The following is a 17,050-nucleotide window of genomic DNA, read 5'->3' on the forward strand; positions in this document are numbered from 1 at the left end:
AAACTGTAGTTTTAAGTTTTGGTTAACTCTGAAACAACATAAATTCATTTTAAATACATTAAAAGGTCAACATAGGTTAATGTGAATGACGAGTTTTCTGGAAATAATTTAGATCTAATTTGTCTGAGGTAAGCTACGTTTTTTTAATCATACTGTATATATGGTGAACTGGTTGACCTTTCCACTGCAGCAACCTTTAATAAAGCACTCTAATTATGATCTGAAAGCTTGTCAGCTTGTCTGAGAGCTACTTAATTGGCCCTCAGATACAAAGATTTAGGTCTTTAGTTGAATACTATGCAATCATTGTAGGAAGTAAATGTCAGCTCATTGCAGAGACAAGGAGATTACTCAGAGAAATAAAAAGCCTGTCTCATTAAGGAACAGCTAAAAAATGTTGAGCACTCTCACTGTGGCTTTCACCACCAAAAGGTTTCATATTAGCACCGTTGAACAGTTAGTGTCTCTACCAAAATCCTTTGGATGTTCTGCTCCAGCCCACCCCCCAGTCCGTTCCTCCTGCACCTGCTTTTCTACCTTTGTCTACAAAATGTGACAGGTTTGCTAAGGCCACTAATGCTTCATTAGTTGCATTAGTGGATGTCTGTGACATCTTCGTGGTCAATATGAGATTATGATGATATGATCATCATGGTCATTCCAACATCCTGGAGGCATCACTTCCCTTTTTTTTCTGGTTTTAAAAAAAGGTCACTGATGTGACTGAACAGCGCTCTATAATTGTTGGTCTTTACCCTTCTTTGCACACTGTGATTGCACACGCTGGAGCAAATGATGTACTGAAATCGATTCACAGAAATCTATCAAAGTTTAAATTTGAACCTAATACCAACTTCAAAGAGTTTGTGGAAAATCTGTGTTACGTCTGGCCTCATACCAGGTAGCAGCAAAACACTTTAGTCGACTTTTCAGGCTGCACTCCAGGTCACACGACTCTTGTGCTACCTCAAGATATTGATTCATCAGCACTATAATTGCTTTTTCGGCCAGGAAGGAGCGGAACAAAGAGGCTGCTGTTCTACATTTTTACCTCCAACAGATGCACCATTTTCCTTTCATGCCACCAGTGTATGTGCCAAGTCTCTTAATAAAGATCTTCAAGGGTCAGTTCACGCAAATAAGTAAATTATTTCCTACTTGCCCTAATGGTATCTAGCCTTTTAAGTAGTTTCATTTTGATTACATTCTTTCTGACAGCCAGAGGCAGAGCCTTAGATCAGTGGTTCTCAAACTTTTTCCACATCAGGGATCCCTAAACTAACACAAATTAGACCACGGAACCCCATCTGATAGAATTTTTGCTTTTAGATGCTTTATTACATAAAGTGTATGAAACCCATGACCAAAATAGTCAGAAATTCTGTCACTGTGCTACTTATGGATAGAATTATAACGAAAATAAAGTATTTTGCTGAGGACCCTCTGGAACCACCTCAAGAACCCTTGGGGGCCCCTGGACCCCACTTTAGATAGCCATGTGCAAGTTAAGGCAAAAAACAAAAAAACTGACCCATAACCTTGGATGAATTTACATTACAGTAAAAAAAAGTTAATTACCCAATAATTTGGGGCATTTGTTTTACAGTTCATTTACATTACAAAAAAAAATTAATTACGACAGGCTGTATTTATCATAATCACTGAAATTACATTAATTATTAAGAGACAGGAACACTTACGTGCTGCAGCTCCAGCGTCCGAATCTAGAGAAAGGCGGCTGAAAGCAGCTGTGGAGGATGAACTTGATGAGGAAGATGAAGACGAGGAAGACGACCCCCCCAGTTCTGAAAGGGTCCGTCGGGCACTAGGCATTGGCAGCCGGGGTTTGGGGAAGTCATAGCCGTTTTCCTCCTCTTCCTTGTCCTCGTCCGCATGGTCTCTGGGACCATTGGTCATTGCCAGAGGGGGCAACTCTGAATAATCTGGGAGAGGATTGAAAACAGTGTATTAGCAGTACTGTATTTAATAGACAGAGAGCTACGTAAAGTTATATACAGATTTAGCATATGCCTGGTTTCATTCATATACAAAGATAATTATATCCTCTGAAACAGCTTCAGATGAGTCACAACTATAACGAAAATTTTTATTTACATTCATGCCAACACAGAGAGTAAGTGCATAATGTATGTATTTTTTATTTTTTTTACAGATTGTGGGGATCCTTTTTTGGAGCCAAACAAATATTCAGAAATTCAGATTCACTGGTTAAGAGTGACATTTTTTCCAAACAACGGTTCATTTTAAAGCAGAAACAACACATCTTCGCACGGTTGTAGACAGAAAGTGACTCGTGCTGCACATGTAAGCTGTCCTTGTCCACCTGATCCACGTACGTATAACGAACGGCCAATCAAAATACCTGAATCTCTGGCTTGTTGGGACCTGGCCTGGATGTTGTACATGTCTTCATACATTTGAGGTCCATCCTCCAGTTCAGACAGTGTCATCCTACAACAACAAAAAACAACAATAATACAACGATAAACAGACAAAGTACTCCAATCAGAAAGTCATTTTATCCTGGTGTGATGCTGGACGTGGATTCATGGAGTGTTTTGAATACCGGGAGTTGAGTGCAGGGGCTTGGGTCTGTGTCTGGAGTGAAGATAGAGGCTGAGGAGGCCTCGGGACTGGTTGGATCTCCCCTACAGGCGGTGCCGTGATGGGGGGTAGGACGGGGCGAGAGGAGGGGATCATGTACTCTGACTCTTCCTCACTGTCATGTGCCTCCTCTCCTGTCACCGGCCTCAGGGCTGCAGAAGATCTGGGAACGAACAACCGCAAGAATACTTAAACTTCAACTGTAAATATGGATTTATGAAATAAAAACACTAAAAAGGTGTTGCGGGAGGAAACAAGCTTCCTAAAATATGCATTGTATGGCCTTTGTGATATGCAAGTGAGCAAAAACAACGTCAGTCGTAGTGCCAGTACACCGTACCTAATTGCCATAGAATAGATGGCATTGGCTGAGGATGAGGGCTTGACTTTGGGGTTGTCATAATCTTGAGCAGCCACTGCTGTAAAATTCTGGAAAGGAAGCACAAGCAGAAATCTCAGAAGAATATTTTCACAATCAAAATCTAGGAACCAAACACTTATCACATTTAAAAAAGGCATAGTTTGGCATTTAAGGAAAAATGCTAAGTCGGTTTCTTCCTGAGAGTTAGATAAGACGATTGATGATGCTGTCATGTCTGTACTAGGGCTGTACATAACGATTATTTTTCAAGTCGATTAATCTAACGACTAATTTTGTGTATTCTAAAGAAAAAAAGTTGCTTATTACTAGATTAACCTATCAATTTATCCAAAATAAATATCAAAAACATGTCTAATCAATAAATCAATGTTTTATTCAATGATCCTGATGAAGCACATTAATATAATGACAAGAGTAGCATATCTTAAAATGAATACAATTTCCACTTCCCTGATGTGTTGTGATAATAACAATAACAGAAATGAATTAGTCTACTTTACTTTAAATGTTCCTGACATGGATTTATTTCAATATTGAGTAATGCAGTAATCAAATGTATTTCTGCATCAGTGTGGGGCAAAGAAAACAACTGAAATGATTGCAGATAGTCACAGATTGTCTAATGTTAGATTCAGCTGTTTTCTCGCTCATACGCGGCCGTTAAATAAACAGAAAATATGAAATGGCCAAACATTAGATGACAAGAGGTCCGATACACCCGGTGTAACATTACACTATCATGACAGCAGCGGGGCAGAAATTACTTTTAAGATGAAGGCGATGAAGAAATACTTTTTTTAACGGACTACGTGTCCTCGTGCTGATAATGTGCCGGGCTTGCCATCAGTGCTGTACCGTTAATCAGTGAGCTTTAAGAAGTGCTGGTAGGTGGATTTTGTTAGCGTTAGAAAGAGCCAGGCTAGCTGTTTCCAGTCATTATGCTAAGCTAAACCAACTGCTGCTGGCTATAGCTTTGGATTTAACGCTCTAACTCTCTGCAAGAAAGCAAATATTCAGTTTCCCCCCGAAAACACACCAAATGTAACACCATTGAGACATCAGGGTCAAACCCATGGCAACAACATGGATTTTACATATATATTAATCAAGGTAATGAAAACACCATTAATTTAATTTCCCTCCTGTAAGTGTGTATGTTGTGAGTGACTGAGCTAAAAACCCACACTTGCTCTAACCCACATATACTGTACAGTATGCTGGATTATTACAAGGTGGTGCCACATTTGTTTTTCCAGTTCTCTTACTTGGGACAATTACTACTAAAATGCTGTGTGCTTGTGATCGTAGCCAATGAATTCACATCAAACCAAATGGTAGTTTAGTGTGTGGTGTTTTGTGGTTCCTCTGACCAGCTGGTGGTCCAGACCGAGGGAGCCGTTGTTCTTCTGTGAGTCCGAGCGTGTGTCCAGAGCGGAGGGCAGCGCCAAGGGGAGGGAGTGACGGTTGGAGAGTTCCCTGACACCTGCTCGAATGTCTCCTCCCAGAGTGGAGACCTGGGTGGATGACGAAGATGAGGAGGAGGATGAGGAAGAGGAGCTGGGGGCCTTGGGAACGGGCCGAGAGTTCCAGTCAGCCAGGGGCCGGTTTGGGGGTGTAGGAGGGAGCTTATCACGAGGGGGCTCCCCAGGAGTGCAGGGTAAGGGCCGCCTAGGTAGCCGTCCATCGGGGGCTGCCCCGGCTGTGTGGGGACGGTCTGGAGGAGGAGGAGGGGGGAGATCCCTCAGTGCTGGGGGGAGGGGGAGAGGCTTGTCTTTGTGATGAGATGCTGCCTGGAGGGGAGAAATGGAGATGGAGGGAGCTCATTTAGACTACATACAATATTGATGCTAAATCAAAGAAAACTCAGTGCTTTTATCTTCCATTTAGATGCATTCTCCATAATAAACAACAATATGATTTGATGAAAAGCACCATGTTTATCATCTGCAGACAATTCCAGCTTCTATCTAAAGTTCCCATTTATCTACATTTAAGCAGAAATATGTGGTAATATGCATGTGTGTGGTAAAGAAATGCAAGCTAATGCATTACATGCGTAATATAAAATATGCTTATCATGGTGGTTGGTGTTTCAACAACTTACTTGTGGCGATAGGAGTAAACATACTTTCAATAACAAAGCTGGGTTGCAATAGAATTACCAGTGTTATTCTTAAATTTTAGTTTAGGATGCACCATAAAATCAAGTTATGAATAAGCTGCATAATGCACAATGTTTGAATAGTTTGGCTAAAGGTACTAAAAAAGTGAAGCAACTAAATTTTGGGGCAACACCTACATGGTTTTTATGTTACAACAAACGTGGGAAGTAATAGAGCTCGCATTTAAAATGACAATCTACACCAAAATAAACATCAATGTCTCCTCATCTATGACAGAACTATTTAGCTGTTGATATGTAGGCTATGACATAAACTGGAAACTCATTTTATTTGAATATCTTGCCAAAACAAAGGGTTTACTTTTGTTGTGTGTGTTCAGTTACCTTAGCGGTGACCCCGGGGCTGGAGGCGCCTGGAGGGTTGGGAGGTCTGTGTGGTAGCAAGTCAAGTCTAGGTGGCACAGGGGGAAGGGAGGACTGAGGGGCCATGGACATGGGTGAGGGTGGGCGCTCCACCTGGATCCCACACAAGAGCAAAACATCTGTCACATCTGATCAGCTACATTTGAACACAATGAGGTTTTGTCTAATGGCAACTTTCATGCTACACTGATGCCAATCCAACTTCTGTCAAATTCCAGCCACCTTGTTTCCTTTGATGTAGGCACATCAGTGCTGTGAACAGTTTACTCAAAAAAAGTAAGAGAAAAAATAGATCCAAGACTCGTTTTGTTTCAACACAAAACAGAACACAAATTAATGCAAAATATCTATGAAGCACAGCCAAGTACTTCACAGCGAACATTTAAAGAAATGGTCAAAGACGAGAAAGAAGGCCGGGTCAGCAATCAAAGCCGAAGAAAATTCAAGGACCACATCAAAGTGTGTGTGATCTCAGGTATTCACCTTATTGAGTAATAAGCAGACTAATGCACAGAGTTTCTCTGAGGCACATAAAAGATGGAGGATAGAATGCCCCACATATCAAATACTGAGAGCCACAAAAAAAAGCTGCTACCTTGGCACCATGAAAGATGGAGATGAAAGACTTGAGATATGAGCCAGGAGCTTCAAGCTCAAAAAAAAGGGCAAGGCAGGGAGTGTTTCATCTGCACAGAGATGGATCTCTCAGAAAAACAGAAGAGGACAGTAGGAACCCAGGGCGTTAAGCCTACGAAGCCAAGTGCCTCAATAGCTTGTCTTGGAAAAAAACAGAACTGCTTGCCCAGTATCATGACTACAAACTTTGAGCAAACGGAGATAACTTTTTCCACAATCTCACCTTTGTGCAGGCAAGTTTGCTCATCATGAGGTGGGGGTCTTCAAGTCTGTCGTCATCGTCGTCGTCATAGCTGGGTGATGGAGCCCCCTCAGCCCCGTATGAGCCTCTGCAGGAGCCCCCGCTGTTGTCCTTGGGGTCAAAAGGATCCACCACGATGGGCTCTGTACCCTTAATCTCACAGCGACAGAAGGGACATCCCGTTCCCTGACCCTCGGATTCCTGTAACAAAGGTAGAAAACACGCAGAGATGAAAGGAGGTTATGTGCTTTTATGTCTGTTACATCTCCAGAGAACAGCACTAGAACAGTGAGTTCTCCTCTCAACAGCTATGAGTTATGACACTTAACTTGGAGCAACCAACCCACACAAAGCCCTTCCATCCACCCACTCTCGTACCTGCCAGGCTGTGAGACAGGAGGTGCACATGAGATGACCACAGGGCTCAATCTTCACATCCTTGTCATTCTCGGCACAGATCTTACACAGCTGGAAAGTGGAGCCCATCTCACAGTACAGCTCATATTGCTCCTGAGGGGGACAAAATGAGAAAACTATGAGCTTTCAGTGCAGAGTAACATCATACGGTCCTGACACCACCTGAGATCATTTCGAAAAAAGAGCCTAGAACGATCTGGAGCCAAGTTAAAATGAGGGGGCGTATTTTTAGTTTCAGTCCTGTGCTTAAGCAAAATGAGTCTGGTCATAAACACCTTAACAAAACCGTGAGACGATCTCTAAGCCCGACAAGATAGAGACCGATAAGGATACACCAGGATGGGTATTCTTTAACAATATTTCACAATTTACAGTTTTGTAACTTGCTCATTTAACGTGTTGCGTCCTTTAATGTGATAAAAGGATGAAATACTGTAGGACATTTCCTTTAACAGTTAAGGAAGCATGCACTATGCAACTTTATTTACACTTAACTTATAGCCATTTTCAATGCAGTGTCTGACATTTTACTTGGGCAACACACCATTTTTGAAGTGAACTTAACAATTACAATCTTTAAAGATGACTCAACATTAAAGCCAAAATATCCATTTACTGATACTTAAAAATACCTGATATTTATTCAGGTTTATTGTACTTAAAAATACCTGTTATTTATTCAGTTTACTGATACTTAGAAATACCTGTTATTTATTCAGTTTATTGTACTTACTTTACTTTCAGTTTACCGTACTTGTGAATAAATGTCAGACAGAATGTTTCAGTTATTCAGCTACTTAACCTTGACTAACGCAGTTCCTGTGTAGTGTTTTATCATGTCTTCTACTTCTGCTTCCTTCTGATCATGCACTGCAGCATTGGTTTTTCAACTTAGATATTTACTGATCTATGTGTCCACCAAAAAAAAGTCTTTTGACCTTTAAAATAAAACGCCAAAGACCAGCAAGAATGTATAAGATACCAAAGAGGATGCAGTATAACAGGCACGCTGCTCTGACCTGTGTGACTTTGATGTGGTCTTGAGGAGAAGGCTCACACAGTCCTGTCAGGTCTGGGTTTTGGGTCCGGCCATCAGGAAATAAATAGCTGTAAATACAGAGGCACATCAAAATTAAAAAAGGTACACACAGGGCTGCCCACAAAGTATCCTCTAGTATCTTGACAGGCCTTTTCATTTAAAAGTCATCATAATCATTAGTTAGTATGATTATACTGCATGTACATCGAACAGGCTGCAGTAATGAAAACATCTGTTCAGACTATTCATACAATCTGGCAACGTGTTTTAATAACACCGAGTAAATGCATGTACAGTACGAGACAGTTTTACAAATGGGTCAGCCGCTTTAATTACCTTTTAATAAATGTTTTGTAGATGCAGGTGATGTACTGTATAGGCTTTCCCCATTTAAAGTCAGGTTTTGATTACAGGTTGGGACAGGCCAACTGTAGCTTTCATTAAACAAAGGAATCAACGCTGGCGTGAAAAAATGAGTTTCACGGGAGCCAGCTAAACCACTGAGTGAGCTGCACATTAGAAACCAACAGTCCTATTCTGGTTATGATAACACTGGAATGATGGGAAAAGGCAATATGATATGGCTGGATTGGTTTAGAGCTGAAGGGCAGATTGAATGGTGGGATGCAAAGCAGAGCTGCCTAGTTTACACAGAGACGCATGCTTTGTGGGCAGAAAAAGAGAAATGGCAGAAAAAGAGTAGCTCTGCATTTGTCAGGAAGCTTGACTTACAGAGAATTTATTAAAACTGCATCAAATGAAGACTGAGACCCAGCCACAGACACAGAGCAGAGGTCCGGATGAAAATAAGTGTGCCAAACAAAATGCCAGTGGACTTACAATCCTTCCCTGAAGCCATCTATGAGGGCCTGGAAAAGGGGTTTATTGTGGGGAATGGTCTGGAGTATGTTTCCATCTGCTGTCACGTAGCCAATGGCCCACTGGCCCAGCCGTGTACAGCTCAGTCGGAAGATGTAACTGAGGAGAGAGAGACATGAGAAATAAGACATGTAGGGTTGTGTCACTCTTTGTAAAAAAAAAAGGAGGAAAATAAGTATTTGAACACCCTGCTATTTTGCAAGTTCTTCCACTTAGCAATCATGGAGGGGTCTGAAATTGTCATCGTAGGTGCATGTCCACTGTGAGAGACCTAATCTAAAAAAAAAAAATCAAAAAATCATACATTGTGATTTCTGTACTATTTATTTGTATGATACAGCTGCAAATAAGTATTTGAACACCTGAGAAAATCAATGTTAATATTTGGTAAAGTAGCCTTTGTTTGCAATTACAGAGGTCAAACGTTTCTTGTAGTTTTTCACCAGGTTTGCACTGCAGGAGGGATTTTGGCCCACTCCTCCACACAGATCTTCTCTAGATCAGTCAGGTTTCTGGGCTGTCGCTGAGAAACACGGAGTTTGAGCTCCCTCCAAAGATTCTCTATTGGGTTTAGGTCTGGAGACTGGCTAGGCCACGCCAGAACCTTGATATGCTTCTTACAGAGCCACTCCTTGGTTATCCTGGCTGTGTGCTTCGGGTCATTGTCATGTTGGAAGACCCGGCCTCGACCCATCTTCAATGCTCTAACTGAGGGAAGGTGGTTGTTCCCCAAAATCTCGCAATACATGGCCCCGGTCATCCTCTCCTTAATACAGTGCAGTCGCCCTGTCCCATGTGCAGAAAAACACCCCCAAAGCATGATGCTACCACCCCCATGCTTCACAGTAGGGATGGTGTTCTTGGGATGGTACTCATCATTCTTCTTCCTCCAAATACGGTTAGTGGAATTATGACCAAAAAGTTCTATTTTGGTCTCATCTGACCACATGACTTTCTCCCATGACTCCTCTGGATCATCCAAATGGTCATTGGCAAACTGAAGACGGGCCTTGACATGTGCTGGTTTAAGCAGGGGAACCTTCCGTGCCATGCGTGATTTCAAACCATGACGTCTTAGTGTATTACCAACAGTAACCTTGGAAACGGTGGTCCCAGCTCTTTTCAGGTCATTGACCAGCTCCTCCCGTGTAGTTCTGGGCTGATTTCTCACCTTTCTTAGGATCACTGAGACCCCACGAGGTGAGATCTTGCATGGAGCCCCAGTCCGAGGGAGACTGACAGTCATGTTTAGCTTCTTCCATTTTCTAATGATTGCTCCAACAGTGGACCTTTTTTCACCAAGCTGCTTGGCAATTTCCCCGTAGCCCTTTCCAGCCTTGTGGAGGTGTAAAATTTTGTCTCTAGTGTCTTTGGACAGCTCTTTGGTCTTGGCCATGTTAGTAGTTGGATTCTTACTGATTGTACTGATTGACCTCAAACAGGTGCATCTAATTTAGGATAATAAATGGAGTGGAGGTGGACATTTTGAAGGCAGACTAACAGGTCTTTGAGAGTCAGAATTCTAGCTGATATACAGATGTTCAAATACTTATTTGCAGCTGTATCATACAAATAAATAGTTAAAAAATCATACATTGTGATTTCTGGATTTTTTTTTAGATTATGTCTCTCACAGTGGACATGCACCTACGATGACAATTTCAGACCCCTCCATGATTTCTAAGCGGGAGAACTTGCAAAATAGCAGGGTGTTCAAATACTTATTTTCCTCACTGTATACAATATAAATTTGATCTACTGTGCATAATGAACATACTTCACATGATAAATTGAAGTGATAACATAAAATGTCTTCAACATGTGTTACACCTCAAGGATTATAAAGGATAATGTTATAATGTTTCATTCTGTGCCATGGGTGGGCAGCGATTCATCGCCAGCTGAAGGTGAAGAGGGGACATGTTGACTGCTTGCTCATAGTCAGGTAAATTGTTTGTCTCGAGCAGCTGTGCTTTAACCTATTCTAGAGGGGACGAGTAACAGTGGCTACAAGAGGCCACATGAGCGTAGAAAGACATGCAGTACTCAACATTTTCCGTCTGCTTGTTTCTATGTACAAGTGAACACATTTGTATCAGGAAATGACTTAATAAAAAATCAGGAGTATTGAATACCCCTGCAAAGAAGCTTGTCTTTGTTAGTTCTGTAGCCGCAGTATTCAGAGAAAGCTGCAGACCACAGGTATGTGACTGAGGTAAGCCAGAAAAAGGGCATTACATTAATCCATCCTCAGATGCATGTATTAGGATTTATTCATGAGTCACTTAAGTCTAAGGCTCAAGTTTGGGGATACTGCTCAAATGGAAAAAAGTAGTCCTTGTAATGGCCTTGATGTTACAGCTTGTAAGTGGAGCAACTGCTGTACCCATAATACAAACAGAACGCTCCTGACCGTAAGCTGTAATTTATAGTGTTATAAATGCTGCGCTCACACTGACCAATAACTGCTCAGATGTCAATGTGGCTCTACGCAAGCCAAGCAGACAGTGACATCAGCTTTCAGTGTACAATCAGGCCATTGATGCTAGGTACCAGTGCCATGCCGCCCTGGATCCTTCATACACACACAAGCCCACACACCATAACATAACTGTTATGTAAAATTGGCATCAAAATTGAACTTGTACCCTGTCTGTCTTTATATTGATAAAAAGCCAAATGCTGATCATTTGCATGCATGCGTGTTTGCCTGCAGAGTGGGAGAGAGAGTGTTTTACTGTAGGTAACAACGATGATACACATAGACACATCTCTGGAGCGAAGGACAAAAATAAGTTGTGAGAGCCACAGTAAAGCCGCTCTAACGTTGCTGGCCATGGAAACACATGAACATGGTTACATGATGTTTCTCATTAAGTCCCACTAATGGAAATAAAAACGTGTGTTGCTCACACTGCCCAAACACGTGCAAATAGAAGCCGGTAAGAGACAAATGTGAGGGCAGTTATGACTAATCGCTTCACACACACCAAGAAGCACCACATTTTTATTTCGACGGCATTACAAGCTGTGTGTCTGCGCACATGTGCTTCTGTCTCACCTGCCAGGCTTGTGAATGAACTTCTGCAGCCGTGCTTTGACCTCATCGTAGGTGAGGAAGGCCATGTACCCCGGGTGAGTAACTGCCAAGCTGTTCCAGTTCCGTAGCAGGGATGACCAAGGCTGCACGCACACGCACACACACACACACACACACACACACACACACACGAAAAATAGAGTGTGACTCATTTGATGTGTGAATGAATGGACACAGCAATAACAGCATGGGCAGAGTAATGGAGAAATATACTGCATCATGAATGATGCTAAAAAAAAAAGTTTACTGAAATTCAGTGTGATTTAAAATAGCCATTTAAACTTGGGTCAAGCAATGTAAAAATGTCCTTTAAGCAGAATTTACAACACTTAAAAACAGCAGGCAACTCATTTGGTACCATCTGGAGGCACAGAATGAGGAAGGTTAAAATAGACACTTGCAGACTACTTCCCATACTGTATATAAAAGCAGGCAAACGTCAACTATGCAGGTGCTTACGTTTTTATTCTTTAAATAGTTCATGACCCAATATCAAGTCAAGTCATCCTAAAAATAAGAGGTGACAACTACAGAAGATATAAAATAATTCATACTACTCTATCGCTGAGTCCAGTAGTGAGTAGGTGGTTCCGCAATTGCTCTCACCAGTCTATCTGGTGTGTGAAAGGAAGTAGAATTAACACATACAACACTGAAAATGAGCTGCAAAAGCCGTGGCCATGGTGCAAGGGTTGTCTTGTTTCCCTGTCGCTTCACGATATTTGTCAAAATAAAATAAAAAATCTGATCTTTGTTATTTATACTTTTTGCACACAGCAAGTGATAAGTCAAAACTGTCTCCTCTGCTGGACTCCTGTTAGATATCCTGTAACTCCTCTCACTTGAACCCTTTACTGAAATGTGATCGCAGAGTGGCCGGGTGAGGGAGAAAAAAAAAAAAAAGTGTGTGGGCTGCAGTTCACTGACTTCATGTTACATACAGTGGGTAATGTTACATCCCCTAATTGTACATTTTCAGCTGCCTTTTATTTCCCATTTGCACATCAAGTCACCTGCTTGACTTACACTTAACTGAACAGAGCAAGTGAAGTTTTTGCAATATATTTTACAATCACCACCACATCTTTCATCCTAGATATAGTGAATGAGACAATTTTGATAGTAATAATAATAATAAAAAAAAAAAACAAACGTATCACCCCCAGTCTACTGCAGAAGGACAGAGCTCAAAATGGCCACAGGCTCACTTCCTATTCTGAGTTTGAGGAAATTTAGAGGAGGGCTTTTTCTGTATGAGGGAGTGTCATAGGAAATGTCTGTAATCTGTTTAGCATTCATTAAGTCTGTCTGTGCCTTGCACACAAGTAGCAGGGAATAATCACTGAAACCAGTAAACAAAATACACTACTGCATATGAGGTATGATGTAAGAGGTTTTAGATAATTAAGTAAATTAAATGCAGCGAGTTAGGTTTACATATGAGAATGTATAAAGCGTCAATGGTTTTAATCAGCACCCGGACTACCATAAATATACACTGAAATACCCAAAAAACAAATAGGTTGTTTCCCGCTGCCTTGTGTATATATTTGCAAAATATAAACGGCAGTCTGCATAGCCCTTTACCTCATCACAACTCCATGAGCATTAGAATCAGAATCAGGTTTATTGCCAGGTATGAATACACATACGAGGAATTTGACTCAGGATTGTACATTGCTCACGATGTGCTTACTTATACAATAATACCATAACACAATAATAAAATAAGACACAAACTACAGAATAGACAACACTAATATACACACTATGAACAAAACAATATAGACATATTGACAAAATATAGACATATTGACAAAGAATAGAAGTATGTCAGTAGTGTAGTCTCTCATCAACAAATTATAAACTGACAACGTACCAACGCTCTACAGCTCCAAAGTGTGTGCACAGTTAGATTCCAGTCTAAGGAATTATTCCACAAATTTTCCTCCTTGCTACAGATTATTCATCAAGCAGTAAGACAACACAACCTGTCTCAGGAATTTTGAAGCGACATATACCCCATTAAGAGAACAAAATCATTACCGAACACTTCTGTCTATACAGAGTGAGCAGAGCGGAGCATCAACTTCAGCCCTGTGACAGCGAGAATAACTCAGCAGGCATCCTGCTAACAAGTTGATAGAGTTAGCCAAAAAAGACGTGGCAGATTAGTTTAAGTTCATTATGTGCTGCTCAAATGAAATTTGTTTCCTACACCAAGGCTAACAGACTGCAATGAATTACTCTGTCTTCTATATCACTCTCTTCCTTTGTACATTTCCCTTCTCATTAACTCAAAAAGGAATGATAACAAAATGAGAAATGTGTAGAGTGTGGCTGTGTCCGAAATCAGCCACTCCTCACTATATAGTGTTCTATATATAGTGTTCTATATAGAGTGTTCTATATAGAGTGTTCTATATAGTGAGCTCGCCATTTTGTAGTGCTGTCCGAATGTAGAATGAGAATTATTATTTTAGTGTTTGTGTCCCACAGAATGCATAACTGTGGCTTAGCTAAGCTCCTTACATGCTTGCTAATAATTGTTTTTGAAGGTGGGTCTCCGACATTGTGTTGGACAGATTTGTGCAGTGGTGTTCATGATAGTAACCATTCATTTCAGATGGGTCCGTTTTCAATTTTTGAGTGAGTGAGTGAGTGAGTGAGTGAGTGAGTGAGAGAGTGAGTGAGTGTGCTGGGTGCAGTGCAGCGCTGAAATCAAATACTATTTTACCCGTTTTAAATAGTAAAATAAACAAAATGAAAATCAATGTGTGTCGGTCAGTGCTGATATTGTGGCGGGCCGCCACAAATAAATCAATGTGTGGGAAACACGGACCATGATGCATTCCACTGATTGAATAAACAGTCTGCCAACTGATTGTCCGACGGCAATGACATTAACGGCGCCGATATAATGATTGGAGTAGTTTCCGACAGTGTTGTTTTCACTATGCGTGTGTCTCGCTATATAGTCCTCTACATACAACTCCCTACAGGTAGTAGGGAGTAGTGCATGAATGGTGATTTCTGACACAGTCTGTGAGTGTTCATTACCTGGAATAACCTGGTGAAGATGTCAAACTCAAAGACGGAGATGTAGTCGTTGCAGGTGAGGTCTATCGTGGACTTGAGGGCCATGGCCTCAAGTCCGGAGCTGATGGGATGAAACTCATGGAGGGACTGGCGGAACATCTTCCAAGGCACAATGGTCCTGTAACACAGAAGGTCAAAAACTAAAATGGAAACATCACTACTTGCATGCTGCTCTGCGGCAGTAAAATAAGCGCAGTAAAGGTGCAGTTTAAAGTTTTGATTAGAAGTTTGGGATACTTGATGCACTGAAGAAGGACAGGCATGAGCAGTGAATTCACTGGTGCATGCATCTAATACTCCACTAAAACTTCTAAATACAGACATGAACTGCATTTCCGGTGAAGAACTAAAATTCAAACGATGTAAATGTGATTTTTGTAGAGTAAGAGCTTTGAGATTGTCATCGGTCATGACGCTAACCTGATGTGATCTTTTAAAGAGACAGCTACCAGATATGCAAATAGATGAATTTAAATGCACTTAGGCCAGTATTTATATCTGATAAATTGGGGAAAGAATGTTTTATTACCTAGTACTGGGAAACCACAGCTATTAAAATGTTCTTGTAGTTCCACGTGGCTGGATTGTTTTTTTATGACCACACTCGCAAACAGTCAAACATGTGCAATTGTATAGAACATGTGTTCCCATGTTTACACGTCAAGGACATGTTTTAGTCAACTGATCTCTGTATTCAATAAGTCAACATTTGTCCCAGAGAAGACATATATTGTCTGTGACTACTGTGAAAGAAGAGAGAAGCTATCACTTATGTTCTCTCATAAGTGATAGTCATCTCATTCAACTCATTAAGGCCCCATCCACACTACTCGTGTTAGCTAGTTTACAAACGGAGAATTAAAACGAATACGATTTCCATCCACACCAGCATTTCTGCTGCGTTTTGGAGTTGATCTCCGTCTACATTAAAACGACTGAAAACGCATAGCTAGGACCCGTTCAGGTGCATTGGGCATGCACGGGCCAGTGTAAACATGAAGCAGATGGTCAATTCCATATTAACAGATGATTTGGCGAAAGAATAAATAAATACAGACTAAGCATCAGAACAGGTTTTTTTTGTTGTTGTTGCATGGCTCAATAACGAGCTGGGACTGTTACTGAATGTAACACGGGAGTGTGGCGGCAGAAAACAGACTGGGAGTTGTTGCAAAGTAAACGGCAACATGCACAGTACAAGTGTAGGCAGATGAGTGTTATTTGCATGGTACATAATATTTTAATAAAAATATGTTGTCAAAAACCCAGTCAGCAGCATCGTGTTTCTGCTTTGCAAGACCCAATCAGAAAGCTGAGCGTGAGCGGCTGCGTCATCGTTTCTAAAGTTTTGGCCAGTCTTCACTATAACGGCCTCCGGATTTTTGAAATGCAAAACGGGGTCGGCAGCGTTCCCAAACTTCTGTTTTAGGTCTTCGTTTTCGTCGTTGTAGTCTGGACGGGAGGTGCAAACGTAGCAAAAGGTCTCCGTTTTAATTCGAAAACATAGTAGTGTGGATGAGGCCTAAGGGACCCCATGGGGTCCCAGGGTGCCAGTTTAGAACCACTGAAAGTAATATAGAATTAAGCTCACTTGTCTCCAAAGGCACGTCTCCAGAACTCTGCTGCATCTGCCTTAGTGATGCGGAAGTTGTCACCCTGAAACAGACCATTGGGGAAGATGGCCTTCAGCTCAGCCAGCATGTGGCTGAAGATCAATGACAGCTTGGTGAGGTTCCGCCTGCGGAAGACAAGAGTAGAGGCAAGGGGGTGAGATTTCACACCTCACATTGCATTGTCCTCGCAATTACATCAGCCCAACAGCTTCTGGAAAGAAATGCATTGCATGTGTCATGTAATGTTAAGGCTTGTAATGTTAATGCTGCAGCACGTGTACCGACAAGAACTAAGAAAAGAGATCCTGTTTCTCCCATTTTAACCTCTCTACAGACGCTACATGTAAAAGTCAGAATACAATTGAAAATCCTTCTCCTCACCTACAAAGACTTTAAGTCAGGTTACGGTACCATCATACCTTAAGCTCATAGTAACTTATTAACCCCACGAAAACACAGCGCTCCCGGGATGCA

At 41.4% G+C, this 17,050-nt stretch overlaps 1 protein-coding gene across 1 annotated transcript in view; it reads right to left on the reverse strand.

Moving 5' to 3' along the window:
* Positions 1–17,050, reverse strand: part of cbl (Cbl proto-oncogene, E3 ubiquitin protein ligase) — a 44,220-nt gene that overhangs the window by 3,357 nt on the left and 23,813 nt on the right. Inside the window, exons 3-15 of the mRNA XM_038693890.1 lie at positions 16,555–16,701; positions 14,925–15,081; positions 11,826–11,947; positions 8,726–8,863; positions 7,866–7,953; positions 6,808–6,939; positions 6,412–6,630; positions 5,514–5,645; positions 4,378–4,797; positions 2,966–3,054; positions 2,588–2,788; positions 2,384–2,472; positions 1,701–1,943 (exon numbers count right to left, since the gene is read on the reverse strand). Coding sequence (XP_038549818.1) covers positions 1,701–1,943; positions 2,384–2,472; positions 2,588–2,788; positions 2,966–3,054; positions 4,378–4,797; positions 5,514–5,645; positions 6,412–6,630; positions 6,808–6,939; positions 7,866–7,953; positions 8,726–8,863; positions 11,826–11,947; positions 14,925–15,081; positions 16,555–16,701 — 2,177 coding nt within the window. The remainder of the gene's footprint in view (positions 1–1,700; positions 1,944–2,383; positions 2,473–2,587; positions 2,789–2,965; positions 3,055–4,377; positions 4,798–5,513; positions 5,646–6,411; positions 6,631–6,807; positions 6,940–7,865; positions 7,954–8,725; positions 8,864–11,825; positions 11,948–14,924; positions 15,082–16,554; positions 16,702–17,050) is intronic.

The sequence above is a fragment of the Micropterus salmoides genome, unplaced genomic scaffold, assembly GCF_014851395.1.
Source record: "Micropterus salmoides isolate LMB-PRFRI ecotype aquatic unplaced genomic scaffold, ASM1485139v1 Ms_hic_scaffold_3, whole genome shotgun sequence".
NCBI lineage: Eukaryota > Metazoa > Chordata > Actinopteri > Centrarchiformes > Centrarchidae > Micropterus > Micropterus salmoides.